At 36.1% G+C, this 27,415-nt stretch overlaps 1 protein-coding gene across 1 annotated transcript in view; it reads left to right on the top strand.

The window, feature by feature from the left end:
* Positions 1-27,415, top strand: part of LOC132027306 (phospholipid-transporting ATPase ABCA3-like) — a 130,178-nt gene that overhangs the window by 34,056 nt on the left and 68,707 nt on the right. The window contains exons 9-15 of the mRNA XM_059416058.1: positions 4,819-4,992; positions 5,688-5,866; positions 6,639-6,773; positions 15,879-16,008; positions 23,951-24,105; positions 24,355-24,510; positions 24,845-25,055. Of these exons, the coding sequence (XP_059272041.1) occupies positions 4,819-4,992; positions 5,688-5,866; positions 6,639-6,773; positions 15,879-16,008; positions 23,951-24,105; positions 24,355-24,510; positions 24,845-25,055 (1,140 nt within the window). The remainder of the gene's footprint in view (positions 1-4,818; positions 4,993-5,687; positions 5,867-6,638; positions 6,774-15,878; positions 16,009-23,950; positions 24,106-24,354; positions 24,511-24,844; positions 25,056-27,415) is intronic.

Raw genomic sequence — 27,415 nt, 5'->3', positions numbered from 1 at the left:
AAACCTGAAACTAATGTTAATTACTGGAATTAAACATTAAAACCTTTAAAAAATGGTGCTGTATTCAGTTTACTAGATTTTGTTGATGACTTTTGCATTTGTAACTCACAAATTTTATTTTCTTTTGATGTCTTTCTCTGACTTTATTACTTGGGTTATTCTGACCTTAAAGAATGAGTTATGAAGCATTTCTTTCTCTATATATTTTGGAAAGTTCGCGAGGGATTGATGTTCATTGTTCTCTAAATTTCCATATAATTTACCAGTGAAACCATTGGGTACTTTGTTTAAAAAAAAAAAAAAGACTTCATTTATTTATTTGAGAGAGAGCAAGCATGAGTCGGGGGAGAGGGGCAGAGGAAGAGGAAGAAGCAGCTCCCCACTGAGCAGGGATCTCAGCACAGGGCTTGATCCCAGGACCCTAAGATCATGACTCAAGCCAAAGTCAGCAGTTTGATGGCCTGAGCCACCCAGACGTCCTTGGTACTTTGCTTTTTTTAACTGGAAAGGTTTTTGGAATTAATATAATATCTTTGCTTGTTATAGGTTCATTCAGATTTTCTGAATCTACTTGAGTTAGTATTGGTAGGTTCTGCATTTCAAAGATTTTGTCCATTGCATCTAGGTTACGTAATTTCTTGGTTATTATTAATATTTATTATCATTACTTTCAAGTCAGTATGAAAATCCATTGAGTTGTCTTTTTTTAATTTAAATTTTGTTAGTTAACATATAGTGAAATATTGGTTGCTGGAGTAGACTTCAGTGATTCATCACTTAAAAACAGCAGTCAGTGGTCATCACAAGTGCCTGCTTTTTTTTTCTTTTAAGATTTTATTTATTTATTTGACAGAGAGAGGGAGATCACATGTAGGCAGAGAGGCAAGCAGAGAGAGAGAGAGGAGAGGAAGCAGGCTCGCCGCTGAGCAGAGAGCCCAATGCTGGGTTCAATCCCAGGACCCTGGGATCATGACCCAAGCCAAGGGCAGGACTTTAACCCACTGAGCCTCCCAGGTGCCCCACAAGTGCCCTCTTTAATACCCATCACCCATCTAGCCTATCCTCCACCCACCTGCCTCTATCAATGCTCAGTTTGTTTTTTGTCAGTAAGAGTTCCTTATGGCTTGTTTCCCTCCCTCCTTTTTAAAATTTTTTCTTTTCCTGCTTTCCATATGTTTGCCTGTTTTCCATCCTAAATTCCACATATGAGTGAGAAAATACCGTATTTACCTTTCTCTGATGATTTACTTCATTTAACGTAATACACTGTAGCTCCATCCATATTGTTGCAAATGGCAGGAATACATTCTTTTTGATGGCTGAGTTATATGCATATTGTGGCTATCGTGGACATTGCTGCTATAAGCATTCTGCTCTTTTGAATCACTGTTTATATCCTTTGGATAAATACCTAGTAGTGTAATTGCTGAGTCATGGGGTATTTCTATTTTTAACTTTTGTGAGGAACCACCATACTGTTTCCTGAGTGGCTGCACCAGTTTGCATTCCCACCAACAGTGTAAGAGGGCTCCCCTTCTCCACATCCTCATCAATATCTGTTGTTTCTTGAGTTGCTCATTTTAGTCATTTTTACAGGTGTGAGGTGGTATCTTATTGTGGTTTTGATTTGTATTTCCATAATGCCCAGGAGCATTTTTTCATGTCCGTTAGCCATCTGTATGTCTTCTTTGTGGAAATGTCTGTTCACATCTTGTGCCCATTTCTAAACTGGATTTTTTGGTTTTGGGGTGTTGAGTTTAATAAGTTCTTCATAGATTTTGGAAAATAGATCTTTATCTGACATTCCATTTGTAAAAATCTTCTCCCATTCTGTAGGTTGCCTTTTAGTTTTGTTGATTGTTTCCTTTGTTGTGCAAAGCTTTTTATCCTGATGAAGTCCCAACAGTTCATTTTTACTTTTGTTTCCCTGGCCTTTGGTGATGTATCTAGCAAGAAGTTGCTGTCGCCAAGGTTGAAGAGGTTTCAGCCTGTGTTCTTCTCTAGGACTGTGATGGATTCCTGTCTCACATTTAGGTCTTTTATCCATTTGAATTTATTTTGTGTAAAGTGCAAGAAAGTGGTTTAGCTTCATTCCAAGGATGTACACCACTGTAGTGGACTTCTGCAAGTTCCAGTTCTGTGCTCTGCTGGTTATAATACTTTGGGCTAGCCTCCTTAAACATGCTTCCTCTCCTCTGCATTTATATCACACTGGGTTCAAGTCTCAGAACCCTCTACCTTCCAAATGGTGGTTGCTTTTCTACTTGTAGACTTGCAGCATGTGTTTTCTCAGATCTCCCATTGAATTCTTAGGTGTTCAGAATGATTTGGTGAATATCTAGTTGTATCTGAGGGATGAGAAAAACTTAGGGTCCCCCTACACCGCCACCATCTTAACTTTTCCTCCTCTTTAGCAGATTAATTGAGCGCAAGGATGAGGTCCTTGGAAACTCTGATCTTTAGTCAGCAGAAGCAAAGTTAATAACCTGGGCTTGTGACTGAAGTTTGGGTAAGGGAAATAGCCAGGTAGGGCTAAATCCTTAAACTGTGGAATCTGGTGCTGTCTTGGAAAAAATAGTGTCAAAATTGAGTTGAACGTTATGACACCCAACTAATGTCCTGGACGCTTGCTTGATGGTGTGGGGAAAATCCCCCTTCATAACCACTTTAAAATTGAGGTCCAACAACAACTTCTTAGAGTATAAAGTTGACTGGAAAATTTTAAATTATATAGGTATATAATTTATCAGGTTAAAAAGGTTTTGTTTATTTACTGTTCTAAGAATTTTATCTGCACTAAGGATGTAAAGTTTTATTTAGAATTTTTATTTGCATTTATTGAAATGCTAAAATTATCTTTTCTTCTTAACAATGTACATTATATAAGCTGATCTTTTAAGTATACCAATCTCATACTCTTGGAATAAATTTAAATTCGCCCTGATATGTTTTCCTTTGTATTCCTGCTGGATTAATTAAGCTAATTTTTGGTTTAAGGTTTTTACCTATATGTTCAGGTTAAATTGCTCTATAATTTCCTTTTTATACTGTCATTGTTGATTTTGTTATCAAGTTATGGTAGTTTTATAAAAGTATTTGGGAAGGTTGTCCTCTATTTCTGTATCTCTGTCTCTCTTGGAATTTCAGTGCAGTGGTTTGATTATTTCTTCTTTGTCTGCTAGAAGTTGCTGAAAAGGCATTGGGAAAGGTTTTAATTATTGATTCAATTTCTTTTATGACCTTAGGACATTCAGGTTTTCTAGTTCTTTCAGTTTTGGTAAGTTGTATTTTCTTTAACTTACATTTTTAGTTTTGAAATTTATTGGTGCAGTATCACTAATTTAATATGGTTTTTTATGTTCTTAATGTCTTTACTAATGTCTGTCATGATATATGCTTTTTTACTTCTTATACTAGTAATTTGTGCTTTTTTTTTCCTTCATCAGTTTCACAACAGGTTTGGTTGCAGTATTAGTCTCTACAGAGAATCCCCTTTTGGCTTTGCTGATCCTCTTACCATTCCATAAATTTTGTATTTATTGCCATTTTTTAAATCTTGTGATAGTGAATGTTTGTCTTATGTCTTTTAATAAATGAATTTAAGGCTAGTTGTTTCCCTCTTAGTACTGGTTTGACTACATGACACAAATTTTGGTAAATAAGCTTTTCCCTGTTGTTAAAATGTTTTGTAATTGTCCTTATAATTTTCATTAATTGAGAATTATTCAAAGATGGATGTCTTAAATTGCTCAACATAATGGATATTTTTGGATATCTTCTGGTTATTGATTGCCAATTTAATATAATTCTTTTGAAATTTGTTAAGATTTATGTTATAACCTAGTCAATTCCAGTTTTTTAAAATCAGTATGTTTGAAAAAGATGTATATTTTGAGGTTGTTTGGGATAGTTGACATGTATTTTCATTAGGTCAAGTTTGTTAATTCTGATAAAGATGGTTAAAATCTCTACTATGATTGTACATTTGTATATTAATTGTTACTTTTTGCATTATATATTTTGATGCCATTTTATCAGGTGTGTCTGATATATTTGTTAGCTCTTATTTGTCCCCTCTCATTTTGTTTATGATTTTAATTTTAAAAAAGAATACACATTGATGAGTATATAAAGTGTTTTAGTTTGTGAATATGGTATGTAGAGTGAGGTAGAGAGGGAAAGGAAGAATCATTCCTAATAGTGGAATAATACATTGTACTTTATAACATACCATTTTTACTTAGATGCTGAATTTTAACTCCTGATAATGTTAATTGGTATATTAACAGGAATTTTCTTTTTAGTGTTTTATCAGAGTCACATTTTTGGAACTCTTCGTATACTAAACCATATCTGCTTTTTTGAGACCCAATTTTGTATTTCTGTTTATTCAAGTATCCTTCTTTTCCCTCAGTATCATGACATAGACTGAATCTCATAGTATCTGGAAATACAATCTAGATATTTTCTGATTATGTCAATAATAGTATTTACATTTATAATTTTTATGCTGAATACTAAATATGTAAATTTTCCATTAAGAACTATAATATTCATAGTTACTATATTATATAATGATAAATTCCAGAAAAAATTGTTACTGAAATGTTTAATTTCAGGGTTTTATTCATTCAGAAAATACTTTCAAGCACCTCCTAAGTGCCACGCATTTTATAATGGTGAGCAAATGGTGAACAAAAGAAATTTCTATTCTCACTGTGCTTGTTTTATTACACTCTTCCAGTAAGACAAAGATTTTGTAGTTTAGGTTTCTGCATGTAGCTTTAATTGACCTTATAATTTCCTTCTTATTTCCAGCACATTTTGCTGTTTCTGTTGGAGGTTTCATTTATTTTGCCACTTACTTTCCATTTGCGACAGTCTCTACAAACTTTGCACAAATGACATTCACCCAGAAGCTGGCTTCCTGTCTCAGCTCAAATATTGCAATGGCACTGGGAACTAAATTCCTACTCAAGGCAGAAATGGAAAGTGAGTATTTACCTTCTAAATTTGATGATATTCTCATAAGATATTCACAATTTTAAAATTAATATGTGTTAAACTGTCCTTCAAAAAATGATATTATTTCATACCACCGCCGGTAGCACATGAGTGCTTCCACATTCTCTCCATAAATTTGCTCAAGTCTATTTGTATCTTTCCCTACTCATTTGGAGCTCCTGGCTGCTGTTTAGTGCTAGGACAGGAAGCAAAGCAGGTTTGCTTTCAGTAACTTTTAGTCTTCCTTTTTTCATCAGGGCAATATCTACATAAAAATTCTTCTAGTCTTCTCTCTTGTAGATAGCATTTATCCCTGCTTTTCAATGATTATGGTTTTCTAAAATTATCTTTCCCAGTGAACATTCAGCATGAGGAGGGGTGGAGAGGAAGGAGTCTGTGTCTTAACCCATAGGTTTGCTTATTTTTCTTAATGTTTATATTCCTTAGTATATTTTATTTTTGTTTCATTCATCTGATTGTTTTCTGGCACACTAGGAAGTATCTTACGTGATTACTTGCTTAGATGCCCTAAATTCTAATGGTATAAGAAAGTAACTTTACTATAATATGAATCTCTGTAGAATATTAACACCTTTTTCCTTCACTCTTTAATTATGATGCAGTTGAATAACTCTTTTAGTGTCAGTTGGCACCTTAATTAAATGTCAACTATTATCTCTTAGAAATTGGAATTAAATGGAGTAACATCTTCTCATCACCCAAAATGGAGAACTTTGACTTTACCCATGTACTGGGAATGTTTTTATTTGATGCTTTCTTATATGGCCTTGTGGCCTGGTATATAGAAGCTGTCTTTCCAGGGGAGTATGGTGTGCCCAAGCCATGGAACTTTTTCTTGCTGGTGAGTTCTAATGCTTCTGTTGCTGACAGAGGTCACTCCCTATGAACAAGTATTGTAATTTCTATAAAAGCCACCATGAGCTAATTTTGCACTGTCTATAATTGATCCACTAGTTCTGGTGCAAGAATAATTTTAATGACTCTGGCCACTCATTGGCCTTTTCCTAATACACTTTAAAACACCCAGTATATATAACTATAAATAATGTGTGGATCATGGCGCATAACTCCAAACTTTAAAAATTCTGAGTACTCCTTCACAGTTCCAGACAAGTAGCTCATAAACGATTAAACTTGGGCATAAAGAAATTAATATAGTATGGGTCTTTGGGTAGTAAAAGCAGAGGTTTAGTTATGCCCCCTGTCTGGACACTTACCAACTGTTTTATATCCTTGTTTAGTACAGATGTCTTAGAGTCTGACCCATGCATGGGAATCGTGTATATCTTGCCTTCCATTCTCAGTCTTTTCCCTTCTTATATTGGCTTATGTATTGGTAAGAGAAGATATGACAAGGAGTGATATAATTGTTTTTGTTATGGCCTCATTTTAGAGCAATTTACATTTGTCCCTCTTGGACAGTTATGATTTTAATAGAGCAGTCTGCTCTTATGCCTTGGGGCTTCAGATTAAGCCATTTAGCTCCAAAATTTAACCCCAAGAAATTTTCATCAGTCCATCTCCGTACAAAAGGTAACAAGCTAAAGTATTTTCTGTTGCATCACTTTTCAAAAACGTTTGCAGTAATTTCACTTTTATTCCCCCTTTTTCAGCGTTCTCACTGGTTTGGAGAAACACCTGAGGAGAAAAAGGAAACAAGGCAATTTTATGAAACAAATGAAAGCAAGTATTTTGAAGCAGAGCCTACTGATTTGGTGGCAGGTATCCAAATCAAACATTTGTGCAAGGTATTGTTTCAAAAATTTTTTCTTCCTGATGGAACTGAAATTTAGGTTATAGTTCATTGTAAATGATTATTACTAGAAATACCAGGAAAAAGATCACATGCTAATAGAAAGTCATGGCTTTCTTTTAAGAAAGATCAAAATAAAATTTTTTCAGTATGTAATAAAAAGTCATATCTTTCTCCTTCCTCCAGAATAGATTCAGGTTTTCTATAAACTATATGGTGTTTTCCACAAGTGCTCTCATTCTAAAAAGTAGAGTCTATCGGAGATGAATAATTTGTGTGAACATTAATTTCTGTTCACAAATGTTTTGCATTTATCTATTATGTAATCTCCCTCTGTCAAGGAATTCATCAAGGGGGGACTTTTGAATCTCTTAATTTATCAACTGTATTTATTTACCAACTGTAGGCATGCAGTATTTAAGTAACCTAAACATTGGCTAGTATTGCCTCTCACAGGTCTACCTAAGTTTTGTTTGAGCTCCTAACCCCACAGCCTTGGGAAACCCAGAGCTTCCCTGCCAATACAGCTGATTGTGAAGATGAGTGTATAACCATCAACAAAATGAAACAGCCTATAGAATGGGAGAAGATATTTGCAAATGATATAATCTGTTAAGGGGTTAATATTCCAAAATATGTAAAAACCCATACAAGCCAACACCAAAAAAAAGAAACAATCTGATTTAAAAATGGGCAGAGGACCTGAATAGACATTTTTCCAAAGCAGATGACCAACAGACACATAAAGAAATGCTCAGCATCACTCATTAGGGAAATGCAAATCAAAACCACAAGGAGTTTTTACCTCACCCTGGTAATAATGGCTAAAATAAAAACACAAGAAACAACAGTGATGGCAAGGATGTGGAGAAAAAGGAACCCTCATGTACTGTTGGTGGGAATGTAAATTGGTCCAGCCACTGTGGAAAACAGGATGGAAGTTCCTCAAAAAACTAAAAGTAAAAAAAACGAAACAAAACTAAACAAAAAACTAAAAGTAGAATTACCATATGATCCAATAATTCTACTCTTGGGCATTTACCCAGGGAAAATGTACACACTAGGATATGTGTACCTCAGTGTTTATTGCAACATTATTTACTGTGGCCAAAACATGGAAGCAACCCAAGTGCCCATCAGTAGATGAATGGATAAGGAAAATGTGTATATATACAATGGAATATTACACAGTCATCAGAAAGCATGAGATTGTGCCATTTAACACAATATGGGTGGACCTAGACTATATTATGCTATATGAAATAAGTCAGATTGAGAAAGACAATATTTCACATATTTCTCATATTTCACAATATGTCACTCATAAGTGGAGGCCAAAAAGTGAATAAACAAAAAACAGAACCAGAACTGTAAATAAGGAGAACAAATTGATGGTTCTAGAAAGCAGGGAGATGGGAGTTTGGGGAAAATAGATGAAGAGTGAAAAAAGATATTGGCCTCCAGTTGTGTCATGAGTAAGTCAGGGGAATAAAAAGCAGAGCATAAGGAATATAGTCAATGATTTCATAATACTGAAGTAATGGAACAGATGGTAGCTATAATTGTGGTGAATACAGCATAATGTATAAACTTGTAAAATCACTAAGTTGTAGCCCTGAAACTAATGTAATGTTGTGTGTCAACTATAGCCAAAAACTATAACCAAAGAAATAAAAATGTTGAGTAAAACCTTTGTTTCAGATGGATAAATAGCTAAGGTTGTGCCTCAGAGTGTCGTTTAATCAAACATTAGGGACAATAGTGACTTAGGGCATTATTTGCAGGAACCTCAACAGAAGCCAAAGGTAAAGGATTATCTCACATATATTTGTGGGAGTGGCTTTTGTGGCTTGCATGAGCAAAATTTAAATAAAATTGTGCTATAAGAAATACCCCTAGCTTCTTTAAAAGAACCAATATAGTAAAAAATGAATAGAGGCCTTCAAACTGCCAAACTCCTACAAATAGAAAGCAGGCTAGAAAAAATAGCTGAAACCATGGTATGCTTTTTATGGTGAAGGAAGGATGATTGAGAAGTCAGAGTCAAGAATAGAAAGTGGAGTCAAGTACCTTGGAGAATTATCCTTTATTCTTGGGTCCTAATCAAAGAACTGCCGACAGTTACAAATAGTAGATTTCAGAATTTCATTTGACTGCTTTATTCTTCTTACCTTCCACTTACTTTACTGAGAGTATGTATGTGTAGTGGTTAAGTTATGAATATCCCACTAGTTTGTGTTGGGTTTGCGGGGAGAGTGGAAGATGGTAGATTTCAAGTCCCTTTTGATCACGTGTCTTCCACTATAGAGTAATGGTGCTCTAAGAGGTAATCTCTAGAAACTAGATCACAGGAGGCTCATCAACACCTGGACGTGATTTAGATGGCAGGACCCTGGACTTTGAGCTAATGCTATAAATGGTTGAGACATTTGTAGCACTGAGAGCCGGTGAAGGTGTTTTAATGTGAGAACAAAATGAGTCATTGGAGGCAGAGGATGGACTGTGGTTGCTGGAAGCTTTCATGATGGCCCCCAGGGATCCTCAATGATATTCACATTTCTGTGCAGGCCCCTTCTGCAGTGACTAGGCTGATCTTGTAACCTGTATAATACTCTGCAAGTGAAGTATAGGACTTCCAAAACTGGGTCATAGAAGTCATTGTGGCCTTTGCCTTAGTTGTGAATTGCTTGCTTTGAAGATAGCATCATGTCATTCAAGCTGGTCATATAGACAAGAACTGAATCTTCCCCAGACAATCAGTATGAACTTGAGTAGGCCTAGAAGTGGATACCCTGGTCTCGGTCAAGTCTTTAGATGACTTTAGCCCAGGTTACCACTTGACTGCAACCTTAGAAAGACCCTGACCCAGTTTCACCCACTTAATCTACTACATGACCATGCTTTTGCAGGTGTGCCCAGTCAGAGCAATAAGGAATATACTGGTGAGAGGAATACCAGCATCACTGATAAAGTCTGGCAGTAGGAGATACCTTAGCAGACATGGACTCTCTAGCAGAAGTGGAGGTAATGTGAGTCCAACATAATAGAGGATAGGTGGTCACACAGGCAGGAACAATTTTTCAAATAAAGTGTCAAGTATGGAGTGGCAGTCTGGGACACCTGGTCCACAAATGAGGGTTAACAGAGCACAGTTCTCTTGAGGCAACACAGCAGGATAGTTAATGAGGATATTGCCCAACCTGTACTACCAGGAGAAATAAAAGTTGTATCATCAGGAGCTAAGATAGCACCTGATATATAAATTTATGGTCTCCTCCACAGTTTCCAATTTGCAGAGCTCACACTTCATTGAACAAAGGAAGGTCTGGATTGGCTAGGTAGAAGTGTTCTGCAACAATACCAAATGTACATGAGGATTACCCAAGTCGGACAAAGGGACTTCTAGTAATTTACTTGGGTAACCATACTTGGGGATCCAAAGTACCATCATTATCCTACTGTTAGAGCAAGTCTATGTGCAGCTAGGTAATAAATGTAATCTTGGCTGTTGAGGACTTACGGTAGATACACTGGGACTACAATACCATCTAGTGGACATTTCTGTAGTTGCCAAATGTATAATTACAAATTTAGGCATCAATTCCATTCACTTCTTTAGTTAGGTTTATTCCTAGGTATCTTATGGTTTTTGAATGGAATTCATTCATAAGAATGGTTTTGAATTCCATTCAAAAACCATAAGATACCTAGGAATAAACCTAACTAAAGAAGTAAAGGATCTGTGCTCTAGAAACTACAGAACACTTATGAAAGAAATTGAGAAAGACACAAAAAGATGGAAAAATATTCCATGCTCATGGTTTGGAAGAATTAAAAAAAAAAAAGTCTATGCTGCCCAGAGCAATCCATACTTTCAATGCCATCCTGATGAAAATACCATTGGCACTTTTTAAAGAGCTGGAACAAAAATTTCTAAAATTTGTGCAGAACAGAAAATACCCTGAACTGCCAGGGGAATGATAGTGAAAAAGAAAAACAAAGCTGGGGGGCATCACGTTGCCTGATTTCAAGCTGTATTGCGAAGCTGTGATCACCAAGACAGCACGGTATTGGCACAAAGATGGACACATAGACCAATGGAACAAAATAGAGACTCCAGAAATGGAACTTCAACTCTACAGCAGCTAATCAGGAAAAAAATATTCATTGGATAAAAGACAGTCTTTTCAACAAATGGTCCTGGAAAAAATGGGCAGCTACATATAGAAGAATGAAATTGGACCATTCTCTTCCACCATACACAAAGATAAACTCAAAATGGATGAAAGACCTCAATGTGAAACAGGAATCCATCAAAATCCTAGAAGAGAACATAGGCAGTAACCTCTTCAACCTTGGCCACAGCAACTTCTTTGAAGACATGTCTCCAAAGACAAGGGAACCAAAAGCAAAAATGAACTTTTGGGACTTCATCAAGATAAAAAAAACTTCTAAACACCAAAGGCAACTGTCAACAAAACAAAGAGACAACCCACAGAATGGGAGAAGATATTTGCAAATGACACTACAAACAAAAGGCTGATATCCAATATCTATAAAGAACTTCTCAAACTCAACACTCAAAAAACAAATAATCAAGTCAAAAAATGGACAGAAGACCTGAACAGACACTTCTCCAAAGAAGACATACAAATGGCTAAGAGACATGAAAAAATGTCCAGCATCACTAGCCATCAGGGAAATACAAATCAAAACCACAATGATGCATCACCTTACACCGATGAGAATGACAAAAATTAACAAAACAGGAAACAACAAATGTTGGTAAGGATGTGGAGAAAGGGGAATCCTCTTACACTGTTGGTGGGAATGCAAGTTGGTACAGCCACTCTGGAAAACAGTGTGGAGGTTCTGCAATATGTTAAGAATAGAGCTACCCAATGACCCAGCAATTGCACTACTAGGTATTTACCTCAAAGATACAGACATAGTAAAAAGAAGGGCCATATGGACCCCAATGTTCATAGCAGCAGTGTCCACAGTAACCAAACTATGGAAAGAGCTGACAAATAGATAAAGAAGATGTGGTCCATATATAGGGGTATTACTCAGCCATCAGAAAGGATGAATACCCAACTTTTGCATCAACATGGATGGAACTGGAGGGGATTATGCTAAGTGAAACAAGTCAAGCAGAGAAAGCCAAGTATGTGGTTTCACTTACACGTGGAACATAAGGAACAGCAGAGAGGACTTTAGGAGAAGGAAGGGGAAAATGAAGGGGGGAATCAGAGAGGAAGAGGAGCCATGAGAGACTGTGGACTCTGGGAAACAAACTGAGGGTTTCATAGGGAAAAAGGAGTGGGGAGATGGGTTAGCCCAGTGATGGATATTAAGGAGGGCACGTTTTGCATGGAGCACTGGGTACTATACACAAAGGATGAATCATGGAACACTTTATCAAAAACTAATTATGTACTGATGGTGGCTAACAAAATTTTAAAAAATGAAAAGAAAAAAAAAAGCAATGACATACCTGATGGTTGGTGTAAATCCTTATCTTGATTCATTGGCCTCTAGGGAAGAGCTATTCTATTAGAAAAGCCAGGTGGAACCCTTTGAAACTGCCTACCCCCACTGGCCAAGATAGTAAATCAAAGGCAATATCACATTCTTGGGAAGGTGGCAGAGATGAAAGTGGCATGAGTAGCAATTCCCCTTAACCCTATTTAACTCTCCCCTCTGGTACTTGCAAACCTGCAGAATGACAGTGGATCTATCCCAGATTCAAAAAAATAGTTCAACTATTTGCAGTTTTTGTGTCAGATGTGGTAATTTTCACTTATGGCAGATAATTACAGATTATAATTATAATTATAATAATTACAATGATTATAATTACAGATTACAGCCTCAGAATGTGGTATAGGGCCACTGATTTGGCACGTTTGTTTTTCCTGTACCATCAAAATGGGAATCAGAGATCTTTGTATTCATTTGAATGGATAGCAACAGTATATATCTATTTGTCCAGGGTTATAGGCTCTTGAGATCTCTGTCCTAATATAATCTGAAGGGAGCTGGATTAGCTATACATTTTGCAGAGTATCACTGTGACCCACTATATAGATAATTGGATCAGATAAGCAAGAAATGGCAAGTTTGTTGGAGGCCTTGGTCAGACATGTATTCTGAGGAGGGAACAAATAAAGCCTATGAAGATTCAGGGACTCACTACATTAGTAAAAATTTTAGGAGTTAGTGATCTCATATCTGCTAGTAATTCTTCCCAAAGTAAAGGATAATTTAGTGCATTTTATACCTCCCACTGTAAAAGAGGAAAATAGTGCCTACTGGCCACTTCAGGTTTTGAGGCCAATATAGTCTGTACCTGATAATACTGTTTTTACCTCTATACTAAATGACACAAAAATACCTGCCAACTTTGAGTGGAGTCTGCAGCAGAAAAGACACTGCAACAGGTCCAGGAGGTAGTAGAAGCATTCCTGCTGCTTAGTCATCCCAATTCAGCCGACTTTGTATCTGTGGATGTAACACTGGGAAAGTATATCATGTTGATTTTATGGTAAAGCTCAATGGGAGTGTAACAATGCAGACATCTAGGGTTCTGGATCAAGGCCATGCCATCATCAGTTGAAGCAGAGAGTTATATTTTTCAAAAAACAGTTCTGACATGCTGTTGAGCCTTGGTAGACACGAAGCAACTGATCATGGGATACCAAGTATCCAGATAGTTGGAAAACTAGGTAGAGATAATTAAAATAGAAAATTCAAACCTTTGAGATTGAAAGGAGTTTCATTTGTTGAGGAACACAGATGAGATTAAAGTTGGAGTAAAGAAAGCAAAGAGAAAGAATGACATGAAATGAATTTGGTGATATAGTCACAACATAAACCATGCAGGGGGCTGTGAAGGCCATGATAAAGCTCGGATTCCATTTTTTTTTTAATATGAGAAAATAATTGTTGACCTTTATTATTTTTTTCTCCCAAGTTTTTATTTAAATTCCAGTTAGTTAACATACAGTGTAACATTTGTTTCAGATGTAGAATTTAGTGATTCATCACTTAACGTACAACACCCAGTGCTCATCACAAGTGCCCTCCTTAATATCCACCACCCATTTAACCCATCCTCCCCACCTACCTCCCCTCGTGTGACTATGTTTGTTCTCTGTAGTGAGGCTTTTCTTACTTGTCTCCCCCCTACTCCATATTCATTTGTTTCTTAAATTCTACATATGAGCAAAATCATATCTTATTTGTCTTTCTCTGACCACTTTGCTTAGCATTACACTGTCTAGCTCCATCCACATCATTGCCTCACACCAGTCAGAATGGCTAAAAGTAACACAGAAAATAACAGGTGTTGGCGAGAATGTAGAGAAAGGGTAGTTCTTGTTGGTAGGAATACAAATGGGTGCAGTTACTCTGGAGAACAATACAAAGGTTCCTCAGAAAGTTAAAAATAGAACCACCCTATGATCCACCAATGATGATATATTTATGATGAGATATTTACCTATAAGAATACAAAATTACTAATTTGAAGGGATATATGTACCCCAATGTTTATAGCCAAACTATGGAAGGAGCCCAAATGTGCATCAACCAATACTGGCCTTTATTAAGTAAAGAAACATGGTCTAATTTTTCCGTGAGAGTACTCTGACTGCTGTGAGGATTATGAGTGGAAGAAAGAAGACAAGTCGGGGGCTTTTATAATAGCTTGGGTAAGATGTGGTGGCAGTGTGGACTGGTCTCATGGAGATAGAAGTATAGAAATTCAGAATATATCTGGGATTAGAGCTGAAAAGGTTTACTCTCTAGATGTAAAATTGAAGAAAAAGGAGTAAACTAAAGTAGTTGGTTTTGTGCCTTGAGCAATGGATGGTTGGTGGAGCAATTTATGGATACCGGAGATATTGGGGGAGAATTTGAGGTTTTTCATTAGTTGGTTTTAAAGTGAAACTTTAAGAAATTAAGAGCTTCGTTTTGGATGTAAAACTTTATACATTCATTTAATTAGAGATTTCAAATAAGCGGTTCATGAAACTGGTAGCTTTGGTCTAAGGAAAAGAGAGAATGAGGACATCTGTGGAGAAAACATTTATTGCCATTTGGGGTAAAAGAGAAATCACTTTTTTTGTTACATAAGATGTTTTGCTTTTTTCACCATCAATGGGTTATACTGGAAGGAACATATGTTTAAAGTCTGAATGAAATGGGCTTGAATCCCAAGTTTTTGATTTAGATATTGTGTTTCTTAAAGTATTTTTACTTCATTTGCATTACAAATTTAACCAAAATCTTTTTATTAGTTACATACTACCTTTGTCTCCTCCAGATAAAGGAGGAGACATCATCTCTTCTTAAAGGTATCTATTTTTTCTCAAATTCAAGGCTAATTGGTTGCCTGGAAACATCACTACTCTGATGAATTCAAGAAAATTTATACTTTTTTTAGATTATTTAAACAAGTTTCTTATTTTCTAGAGTGAGAGTGATGCTCCTTCCATATTTTTGCATCTTTTTAAGGAGAATTTTCTTTCTTTCTTTATTTGTGTTTGTTTTTGAGAGAGTGTGAACAGCAGAGGGAGACAGAATCTGAAGCAGACTCTGTGCCCAATGGACAGGGCTTGATCTCAAGACCAGGAGATCATGACCTGAGGTGAAACCAAGAATTGAATCCTTAACCACCTGAGCCACTAGGCACTAAGAACCCTGCTAAACACACATAAGAAATTTGAGATGCCTATAAAACATTTATGGTTTAGATATTCTATCCAGGTATTTTATTGGCAATTCTCCAAACCAGGACAAATTTATGGACTAGAGAATATTATGGCATTATCAGCTTTAAGATGTTAATTGAATCAAGGCATGAATGGATATTACTGAGGGGATATTTATAGATTTACTATGAAATTTTATAGCTCATGTTATGCCTTCAGATATTTTTTCCAGTCACATTTTCAGCCTTCTTAATTTTGGATTTTTTAATTTCCTCATGAGATTAATTATGTGGTATAATTTCTTGTATATATAGTTGATATGAGTGCTTGTCCTTCCAAAGTGATAGTGATAAAGTCAATATATTGTGGGTTTTCCTCAACAGGAATTCCGGGTGCAAAATACTACCAAGATAGCTATAAAAGACTTGTCTTTGAATTTATATGTGGGGCAGATCACTGTTCTTCTAGGACACAATGGGGCAGGAAAATCCACTACCCTATCTATTCTCTCAGGTAAGTGTATATATCTGTCCATAGTATCCTCACATAGACACTGTAGATCAAGCCTACAAGACTTTTGTGTATTCTTTTGATATTTACAATTTAGCCAGTTCAGTGATGCATAAAATTGTTCAGTTATGTTTCTTTTTAAATTTTAAATAATTTTATATGAAAGATAGCAGATAGCAGGTTTTACGAAGATTTTACAAAGTGACCATTATAAATATGCTCAAAGAACTAAAGGAAACCATGATCAAAGAAGTAATGGAATGTATGAAAACAGTATGAAATAGAAAGTATCAATGAAAGGATAGAAATTATTTAAAAAAACAGGTGGGAATTCTGGATTTTGAAAAGTACAATAACCAAAGTGAAAAATTCGTTAAAGGGGCTCAACAGTAAATTTCATGAATTATAACAAGAGAACACCAGTCAACTTGAAGATAGATTGATAGAGATTATAAAATGTGAATAAAACTAAGGAAAAAGAATGAGGGAAAGTTAACAGTTTGATAGGAATTTTTGATACTTTTAAATGCACCAGCATACATGTAACTGGGATGTAAGAGAGGAGAAAGAGAACAAAGCCAAAAAGGTAATGGCTGAAAACATTAATTTACACATTCAAGAAGCTCCACTAACTTCCAATAGGATAAATGTGAAGAGATCTTCACCCACAAATATTACAGTAAAAATTAAGGAGAAAATCTTCAAAGCAAGAAGCCAAAATTGTCACATTCAGATGCACCCCAACAAGACCAGAAGCTGACTTCTAATTAGAAACAATGGAGGCCAAAAGGGATGGTATTTAATAAAAAAATTAAAAATTTGAAATCATCAGTTACTAATAATGAAATTGAATCAGTAATGAAAAAACTCCCAATGACCCAAAGTCCAGGAACAGATGTCTTTGCAGGCAAATTTTATCAAACATTTAAAAGATTTAATGTTCATTCTTCTCAAGGTATTCCAAAAAATTAAGAGGAACAAAACTTTCAAATTCATTCTGCAAGGTCAGCATTATCCTGATACCAAATCAAGCACCGTACGTAAAATTACAGGTCAGTATTTCTGATGAACATATATGTAAACCTCCTCAAGAAAATGTTAGCAAACCAAATTAACAATAGATTAACAGGATTCATCATGATCGTGTTGGATTTATGCCACAGATGCAACGGTGATTCAGTACTGGCAAATCAATCAAAATGAACAATCAAATGAACAAGAGGAAGGATAAAAACCATATGATCATCTCAGTAGATGCAGACAAAAAGCATTTGACAAAATGTGACATCCATTCTTGATTCAAAACTCTCTAAGTTTGGAGGGAACTCCAAAAGTATGTTTGGAGGGAATATATTTCTTTTTTTTTTTTTTTTAAAGATTTTATTTATTTATTTGACAGACAGAGATCACAAGTAGGCAGAGAGGCAGGCAGAGAGAGAGAGAGGCGGAAGCAGGTTCCCTGCTGAGCAGAGAGCCCGATGCGGGACTCGATCCCAGGACCCTGAGATCATGACCTGAGCCGAAGGCAGCGGCTTAACCCACTGAGCCACCCAGGCGCCCGGAGGGAATATATTTCAATATTATTAAGGCCATCTGTGATAAACCTACAGCTAAAATCATACTCAGTGGTGAAAAACTGAAATCTTTTTTTCTGAGATCAATAACAAGACAAACATGTCTGCTCCTACCACTTTAATTCAACATAATAGTGGATGCCGTAGTGACAGCAATCAGACAAGAAAAAGAAATAAAAGGCATTAAATTGGTAAGACTTAATACTATAACTATTAGCAAATGATGTATGTAGAAAACCCTAAAGACACCACCAAAATACTATTAGAACTAATAAATGAATTCCATAGGTTGCAGAACACAAAATTAATATGCAGGGGTAGTTTGGGAAGATGGCAGAGTAGGAGGACCCTGAGCTCACCCCATACCATGTTTACAACTAGATATTATCCTTATCCAAGTAAATAGAATTGCAAGTGTTCCAAAGATTAGCAGAACAAACTCTACAACTAAATATAGACAAGAAACTGCATCTGAAAGATTAGGAAGGTCAGAAAGGCAGAGGGAGGCTGCCTGCAAGAGGGAGGGAGTTGTACACAGAAAGAGCAGAGAAATTGATCTTTGCTTCAAGGAGCTCACATGGGGAAGACTGGTCCCCATGGCTTTTAAAACCAGAAGAGCTGATTCAGCATGAGCAAGCAGGGACGGCTAATGTCCCTTGAAGAGAGAACAGTCTGCATAGAGAGACAACATAAAAACAGCAGTTTCCAGTGCCAGGGGCTAATGGGAGAAGGATCTGTTCATACTGATCTCAGAGCATGTTGGGGACTTCTTCAAAACTGAGGGAGCTGGCAGGTACCATTTCCCCCTTTCTCACTCCTACCCCCAATCCTCTGGTCCCAGCATAAACACAAGGTTATCTGCAGGCAGCAGGACTGCACATTCACTTGCTACCTAACCTGCTAGTAGTACATAATGCCCATGAGTTCTCCTGAGGACTCACCCACTTTAAGCCTGCTAGCTTCAGTCCCAGGCTCAGGACAAATTTTGTTAAAGCCACAACTGCACCCTGTCCTGCCATTGTGTTCCCTAAATACCTGCTGTGCTACACTCAACCATTCTTGTGCACCAAGCCCAGGCTCTGCCCCCAGCCACTTCAGCACTTTGGGGGATCCAGCATAAGACCAGTGGCCCAGAGCAAGTTTGCTAACACTGCCACTACGCTCTCAAGTTCCCTGGCAGGTATACCCCTTCAGAGCTGTCCTTTCTGGGGCTGCTTGGGTGGCTCAGTCGGTTAAATGTCTGCCTTCAGCTCAGATCATGATCCTAGGATTCTGGGCTCCTTGCTGGCCTGTCTAGATCCTACTAATATCACAGAGAACAATAGTGCCTACAAAAGTTGAGGAGTCACTGCAGATGACTTCACTGAAAGGAAAAGTGACTCAGACACAACAGTAGGGTATAAACAACACACATTTTTGAAGTGCCAAATTCTGGTGAACAGGGGATGCTGCACCGCAGAGCACTCCAGGTCCTCTTCTTCATAAAGTCACTACTTTCAAGAGCAGAAGACATAGCCGACTTTGCTAATACACAGAAACAGACATAGGCAGACAAAGTGAGGAGACAGAAAAATTTATTCCAAATGTGAAAACAGGACAAGGCCACAGCCAGAGATCTAAGCAAAACAGATAAAAGTAACATGCCTGATAGAGAGTTTAAAGTAATGATAATAAGGATACTCACTGGAATTGAAAAAAGAGTGGAAGATGCAAATGAGACCCTTAACACAGGAGTAAGGAACAACATAACAGAGACAAAGGGCTCAATAAACAAAATGAGATATATGCCTGATGGAATGAACTGCAAGATGGGAAAAGCAGAAGAATGAATTAGTGACCCAGAAGGCAGACTAGGGGAAAGTAATCAAGCTGAACAAAAGAGGGAACAAAGAATTATGCAAAATTAGAATAGATTTAGGAAACTCTGATACTATCCAATATAATATCATTCATATTATAAGAGTCCCAGAAGAAGATATAGAACAGGGGGCGGATAAATTATTTGAAGAAATAATAGCTAAAAACATCCCTATCTGGGGAAGGAAACATATCCAGATCCAGGAGACACAGAGAACCCCCATCAAAATCAGCAAAAGCAGATCCACAATAAGATATATTGTAATTCAACTGGCAAAATATAGTAATAAAGAAAACAATTTAAAGCAGCAAGACAAAAGGAAACTGTAACCTACAAGGGGAAACCCATAAGACTAGCAGGAGATTTTTCAGCAAAAATTTTGCAAACCAGAAGAGAGTGGAATATTAAAAGTGCTGACTGGGAAAAATCTGTAGCCAAGAATACTTCTATCCAGCAAGGCTATCATTCAGAATAGGAGAGATAAAGAAACTCCCAGACACACAAAAAAACCAAAGGAGTTCATGACCACTAAACCAACCCTGCAAGAAATATTAAAAGGGACTTTAAAGAGTGGAAAGGAAAGACCTAAAATGACAGTGTAAAGGCAGGAAGCACAAAAGCAATAAAAATGAATATTTCTATTAAAAAATTAGTCAAGGAACTCACAAAATAAAATAATATAGAAATAACAACATATACCTAAAACATGGGGAGGAGAAGAAAAAAGAATGGGTTCAAATCTGGACAGTCATCAACTTAATATAAATTGCTATATGCAGAGTGGTTATATACAAACCTAATGGTCACCATTTATCAAAACCCACTAATAAATGTGCAGAGAATAAAGGAAATCTATATGTGTATCACTGAAAAAATCAGCAAAACATGAGAGAAAACCTGAATGGGAGAATATATTTGCAAATGACATATCCAGTAAGGGGTTAATATCCAGAATGTGTAAAGAACTCATAAAACTCAACACCAAAAAAAGGACACAATCTGATTAAAAAGTGAACAGAGGACCTGAGTATATATTTTTCCAAAGACATATAGATGACCAATAGACATATGAAAAGATGCTCAAGGGAAGCCTGGGTAGCTGTCAGTTAAGCATCCATCTTTGGCTAAGATCATGGACCCAGGGTCCTGGGATTGAGCCCCATGTTGGGTTCCCTGCTCAGCAGGGAGTCTACTTCTCCCTCTGAGGGGGAGGAAGGGAGAAGCAGACTCTCTGCTCTCAAATAAATTTTTAAAAAATCTCTTTTTTTGAAAAGATGCTCAACATCAGTCATCATTATTTAATGCAAATTGAAACCACAGTAAAATATCACTTCACAGCAGTTAGAATGGTTAGTGTCAAAAGGACAAGAAATAACAAGTGTTGGGGAGAATGTGGAGGAAAGAGAACCCTCATGCACTATTGGTGGGAATGTAAATTGGTTAAGCCACAGTGTAAAATAGCTTGAAATTTCCTCAAAAAATTAAAAACAGAAATACAATATGATCCAGTAACTTCACTAATGAGAATTTACCCAAGAAAATAAAAATAGTAATTTAAAAATATGCATGTACCCCTACATTTACTGCAGCATTATTTACAACAACTAAGAAATAGAAGCAACCCAAGTATCCATCAACACATGAATGGATAAGGAAGATGTGATACAGGTATATATAGTGTATATAGATATAGATATAGATAATGTTTATGTATATGTATGTGGACAGTAAATCAATACATATTTTCCTTTAATTTCAAAAGAAATTCTATAAAAATATTTGTATTATTGTAATGCTGGGCCTGTAATTCAGAAAAGTAATAAATTTGACAGTAATAGCATAAAGGAGGTGGATGGGTGCCAAGTTGTAATAGAGTAAGGAAGGGATACTAGATGGGAACACAAATCCATAGGAACAAATGAAGAGAACCAAAAATGCAAAATAAGAAGTTTAACAAACTATAATTACATGCTTACTCTCCTTTATCCACTTTGGTAATAGGCATAAAATCCTGTAACTATTAATTATACAGTGTATTGTAGGAATGGTAACACATGTAGATGAACTGTGTATAATAGCAGCACAAAAATAGAGAAGAGGGAGCAGCTCTCTAGAATTAAGTTAACATAAATCTGATAAATATGCCTAGTAAGCCTCAGAACAACTACTAAGAACATAATTCAAAAATATATATATAGTGGAAAAAATCATTAAAGGAATTTAAATGTTACGCTAGAAAATAATCAAGGCAAAAGAAAGCGATAAAGAAGAAATAGAGTAACAAAAATGACATGAGACATAAAAATGAAAAAGCAAAATGGCTGACTTAAACCCAGCTATATCGATAATAATATTGTTAGTGGATTGTACAATCCATAGAAAAGGCTGATTATCAGATGTATTAAAATAAAATCCAGCTCTCTGCTTTGTACAGGAGACACATTTTAGATTCAAAGATACAAATACTTTGAAAGTAAAAGGATGTAAAGAATACATAAAATGCAACCAAAGTAAATCTCCAGTAGCTATGCAAATATCAGACTCTGAAACAAAGTGTTACTAGAAAAAGAGAAGGATATTTTGTAATGATAAAGGGGTCAATTTACCTTGAAGTTGTAACATTTATAAATTTATATGCACCTAACAACAAAGTTCCCAAATATATGAAGCAAAAACTGTCAGAATTTAAGGCAGAAAAAGACAAATGGAAAGGTAATAATTGTAGATTTCAGTATCCCACTTTTAATAAAAGATAGCAAGTAGGCAGAATATCAACAACACATAGATGACTTGAAAAATATTACGTACATGGGACGCCTGGGTGGCTCAGTTGGTTAAGCAGCTGCCTTCAGCTCAGGTCATGATCCCAGCGCCCTGGGATCGAGTCCCGCATTGGGCTCCTTGCTCCTCAGGGAGCCTGCTTCTCCCTCTGACTCTGCCTTCCACTCTGTCTGCCTGTGCTTGCTCTTGCTCGCTCACTCTCTGACAAATAAATAAATAAAATCTTTTAAAAAAATACATACAAAATAGATCTTGTAAGTATCTATACACATTTCATCTAACAACAGCAAAATCTATGTTGTTCTCAACCACATGTAGAATATTCTCTATAGTAGACTATACATTGGGCCACCAAAAAAGCCTGAATAAATTTAAAAGATTGAAATGACACAAAGTGTAGTCACTGATTACATTGGAGTAAAATTATAAATTTACAACAGGAAGAAATGATAAATTCAGATATTTGTGGAAATTAAACAACATACTTCTAAATACTAATAGTGAAAGAAGAAATTACAAAGAAAATGAAGAAATATTCGACATGAATGAAAATGACATAACATACAAAACTAATGAGATGCAGCCAAAGCAGTGCTTAGAGGGAAACTAATAGCTCTAAATTCCTACATTAAAAAGTTCTGTTAAACAATCTGTCCACCTTAAGAGACTTAAAAAAGAATAGCCATATAAATCCAAAGCAAGAAAAAAGAAGGAAGTAGGGGTATTAATGAAACCAAAAGTTAGTCTTTGAAAAGATCAATTAAAGTGACAGACCTTCAGCTATACTGACCAGGAAAAAAAAAAAAATGAAGAAACAAAAAACAGAGGATTCAAATCACTAAAATCAGAAATAAACTAAAATCACTAAACTACAGAAATAAGTCAAAGGGGGCTTATCAGCTAAACAGTCTCATTTCAGTACATCTAAAATTAGATTGCATTATTAAAAATGAAAACTTCTGGAATAAACATGACAATAGAGGGAACTGCTGCACAACAGGGATAATGTGAGACATCATGTTGGATGGATATTTCTGAACGTATTTATCCTCTTGGTCATGTTTTCTTTTTTTATAATGAAGTATAACTGACATACAATGTTATGTTAGTTTCAGGTGTAAAACATAGGGATTTCACAATTCTATACAATACTCAATGCTTACCTCAGTAAGTGCAAAGTAGGATTAATGAGTTACTGGATTTGAAATGATATTCTTCTTTAAACTTCATCAATAATTATGAGAGCTATGGATAAAAATTATACAAATATTTTGAAACTATTTTAGGTTATTATGTGTTATCTCCCCTGACTAGAATTTCAATTCTTCTAACAGTTTTATTATCTGCATTTTCAAGTTTTAATTAAAGAGTTTACCATAGTCTAGGTCTGTGTATGATCCTTACACAATTCATAAATGTCACATAGCTGATGGCAATGCTGTTAAATTCTAATAAAACAAACTCTATTGCTTTTATATACCTGAGTGATTTGTACTCATATTCATTGACTATTAGAACATGCAGTTAATCAAATAAAAATAAAAATTAAATACTTTTAATCTCATCACCTCAAATACAATTGGTATTTTATGGAATTTTCTTCTGAGAGATATTGCTAATTCTAACAAATAATCCATATATAGATTTCAAATTTAAGTTTTTAATGAAAAGTTTGTTGTCATGTTCCCTCATGAAAGCTAAGGTATTATTATGTTTTCTGCTTGATCCCTAGGTCTCTATCCTGCTACCAGTGGAGAGGTCTATATTAATGGATATGACATTTCACAGCAGATGGTACAGATCAGGAAAAGCCTGGGCTTGTGTCCTCAACAAAACTTGTTGTTTAATTACTTGACCGTGTCAGAACACCTTTATTTCTATTGTGTGGTAAGCCAATAAAGATATGTTCCTTTTTCCCCACTCTACTGATGTACTTTAGGTAGATTCCCAACTATCAATATCCTTATTTTTAGAAAGTTCAAAAACTGATTTTTTATTAATTCTCCTTTAAATATAAAGACAGGCTAAGGAAAGAAGACACTACAGAAATAATATAAGAAAATATATAACTTTTGTATAAAGTTTTTCTAAGGAAAAAGCTGGAAACACCCTGTAAATTCTGGCTTCTCTTTGTAGGTAAAAGGAATACCTCGAAAGACACGTCTTCTGGAAATTGATCATATGCTGGCTGCTTTTAACCTTCTAGATAAGCGTAATGAATTTTCATGTTCACTGAGTGGAGGAATGAAGCGCAGACTCTCCATGATCATAGCACTTCTAGGGGGTTCCAAGGTAAAAAAAAAAAATGTGGGGGTACTAAGAATGAAGCTAGTCTAAAAAATTTAGCCAACAAAAACCTGAGAGCTGATGAAAATCTAACACTAAAAGGAACCTTACAAATTAAATCCCATGTAGAATTCACATTATCAAATTATTGTAATAAATTTTTCACAAGTTTAGAATTATTCTAGCATTCCTAATTCAGTTTTAGTCTAAACTTGTTATCTTAGCTTAATTGAACAAGTGACTGAAAAACAAAACCAGAGTAACCCCCATAAGTGGTAAGATCTTAGTGACACTAGTACATAATGTTTAATGGTTATGAAATTGTTCTTCTGGTCTTCAGGTGGTGATACTTGATGAGCCAACCTCTGGCATGGACCCAGCCTCAAGGAGGGCCACCTGGGATGTCCTTCAGCAGTATAAACAGGATCGTACCATCTTATTGACCACCCACTACATGGATGAAGCTGACTTTCTGGGTGATCGCATAGCCATCATGGTCGAGGGATCCCTGCGGTGCTGTGGCTCTTCAGTTTTCCTGAAAAAAATATACGGTCTCTTTCCCTTTGATTATTTTTTGGGTATTGATATCTCAATATTCTTCTAACATAATCTTCATGAATATTGATATTTAGTAATATTATTCTAATATAATTTCCATAATTTTTTGTCTGTCTCCCCAAAACTTCTATGATTTCCTCTTTCTATTGGGGCTTTGAAGTAATGATCATAGTTTATTTATTTTTAGTATGGAAGTATAATTGACATACAGTGTCCTATTATTTTCAGGTGTACCTCATAGTGATTCAGTATTTTATAAATATAAAATTTAATAAATATATTATAATTGTAATAAATATATTATTACAGAGTGATCCTCATGATAAGTCTAGTTACAATCTGTAACCATACAAAGTTATTACAATATTATTGACTGTATTTCCCATGCTGTATATTATATCTGCATCGCTTATTTATTTTGTATCCAGGAGTTTACTCCTCTTAATCCCCCTTACTTATTTGCATGGCCTCCAACCCCTTCTGTTTCTGGTAACTGACAAAGTTTGTTTCTTGTATCTTTGAGTCTGTTTTGTCTCTGTGTTTTTTTTTTTAAGATTCTACATGTAAGTGAAATTATTCAGTATTTGTCTTTGTCTGATTTATTTCACTTAGCATGATACCATCTAGGTCTAGCCATGTTGTTACACATGGAAGGATTTCATTTTTATGGCTACATAATATTCCATTGTGTATATTTACCACATCTTCTTGATTTGTTCATCAGTGAGTGGACACTTAGGTTGCTTCCATAACTCAGCTCTGGTAAATAATGCTGCAATAAACATAGGGGTGCATATATCTTTTTGAATTGGCATGTTTGTGTTCTTTGAGTAAATACCCTGTAGTGGAATTACTGGATCGTATAGTAGTTCTACTTTTAATTTTTTGAGGAATCTTCACAATGTGTTCCACAGTGGTTCCATCAGTTTCCATTTCTGCCAACAGTCCAGAGGGTTCTTTTTTCTCCGCATCCTCACCATCATCTATTATTTCTTGTATTACAGTTTTAGCCATTCTTTTTTTCATTATTATGTTCAGTTAGCCATGGTATAGTACATATGTTTTTGACATAGTGTTCAATGATTCATTAGTTACTTATAACACCCAGTGCTCATCACACAACACATGCCCTCCTTAATACCCATCATCCTGTTACCCCCTCCCCTGACCCCTACCCTCTGAAACTCTGTTTGTTTCCCATGAGCATAGTCTCTCATGGTTCATCTCCCTCTCTGGTTTCTCCTCCTTCAGATTCCCCCGCCTTCCCCTATGCTCCTCTGTGCTATTGCTTATGTTCCACATATGAGTGAAACCTTATGATAATTGTCTTTCTCTGCTTGACTTACTTCATTTAGCATAATCCTCTCCAGTTCCATCTATGTTGATGCTAATGGCGAATATTCATCCTTTCTGATGGCTGAATTGTATGTGTGTACTGGAAAGGAACCAGTCAACAAAACTAAGAGGCAAGGGTCCCTGGTGGCTTAGGCGTTAAGTGTCTGCCTTTGGCTCAGGTCATGATCCCAGGGTCCTGGGATGGAACCCCACATTGGGCTCCCTGCTCAGTGGGAAGCCTGCTTCTCCCTCTCCCACTCACCCTGCTTGTCTTCCCTCTCTTGCTGTGTCTCTCTCTAATAAATAAATAAAAATCTTAAAAAAAAAAAACCCAACAACTAAGAGGCAGGCCACAGAATGGCAGAAGATATTTGCAAAGGACATTATAGATAAAGGACTGGTATCTGTGATCAAAAAAAAAAAACAATCCAGTCAACACCCAAAAAGCAATCCAGTCAAAATATGGGCAGAAGACATGAACAGACACTTCTCCAGAGAAGACATACAAATGGCTAGGAGACACATGAAAAAGTGTTCAACATCACTAGTCATCAGGGAAATACAAATGAAGACCATAATGAGATACCACCTTACACCAGTTAGAATGGCCAAAATTAACAAGACAGGGAATAACAAATGTTGGCAAGGATATGGAAAAAGGGAAACCCTCTTACTTTGTTGGTGGGAATGCAAGCTGGTACAGCCACTCTGGAAAACAGTATGGAGCTTCCTCAAGAAGTTATGCAGCCATCAAAAGAAATGAAATCTTGCCATTTGTGACAACATGGATGGAACTAGAGCGTATCATGCTTAGCGAAATAAGTCAAGCAGAGAAAGACAACTATCATATGATCTCCCTGATATGAGGAAGTAGTGATGCAACATGGGGGCTTAAGTGGGTAGGAGAAGAATAAATGAAACAAGATGGGATTGGGAGGGTGACAAACCATAAGTGACTCTTAATCTCACAAAACAAACTGAGGGTTGCTGGGGGAAGGGGGTTTGGGAGAAGGGAGTA

The sequence above is a fragment of the Mustela nigripes genome, chromosome 11, assembly GCF_022355385.1.
Source record: "Mustela nigripes isolate SB6536 chromosome 11, MUSNIG.SB6536, whole genome shotgun sequence".
NCBI lineage: Eukaryota > Metazoa > Chordata > Mammalia > Carnivora > Mustelidae > Mustela > Mustela nigripes.
Note: the sequence above shows the minus strand (reverse complement) of the source record. Positions and strands in the feature narration are given on the sequence as shown.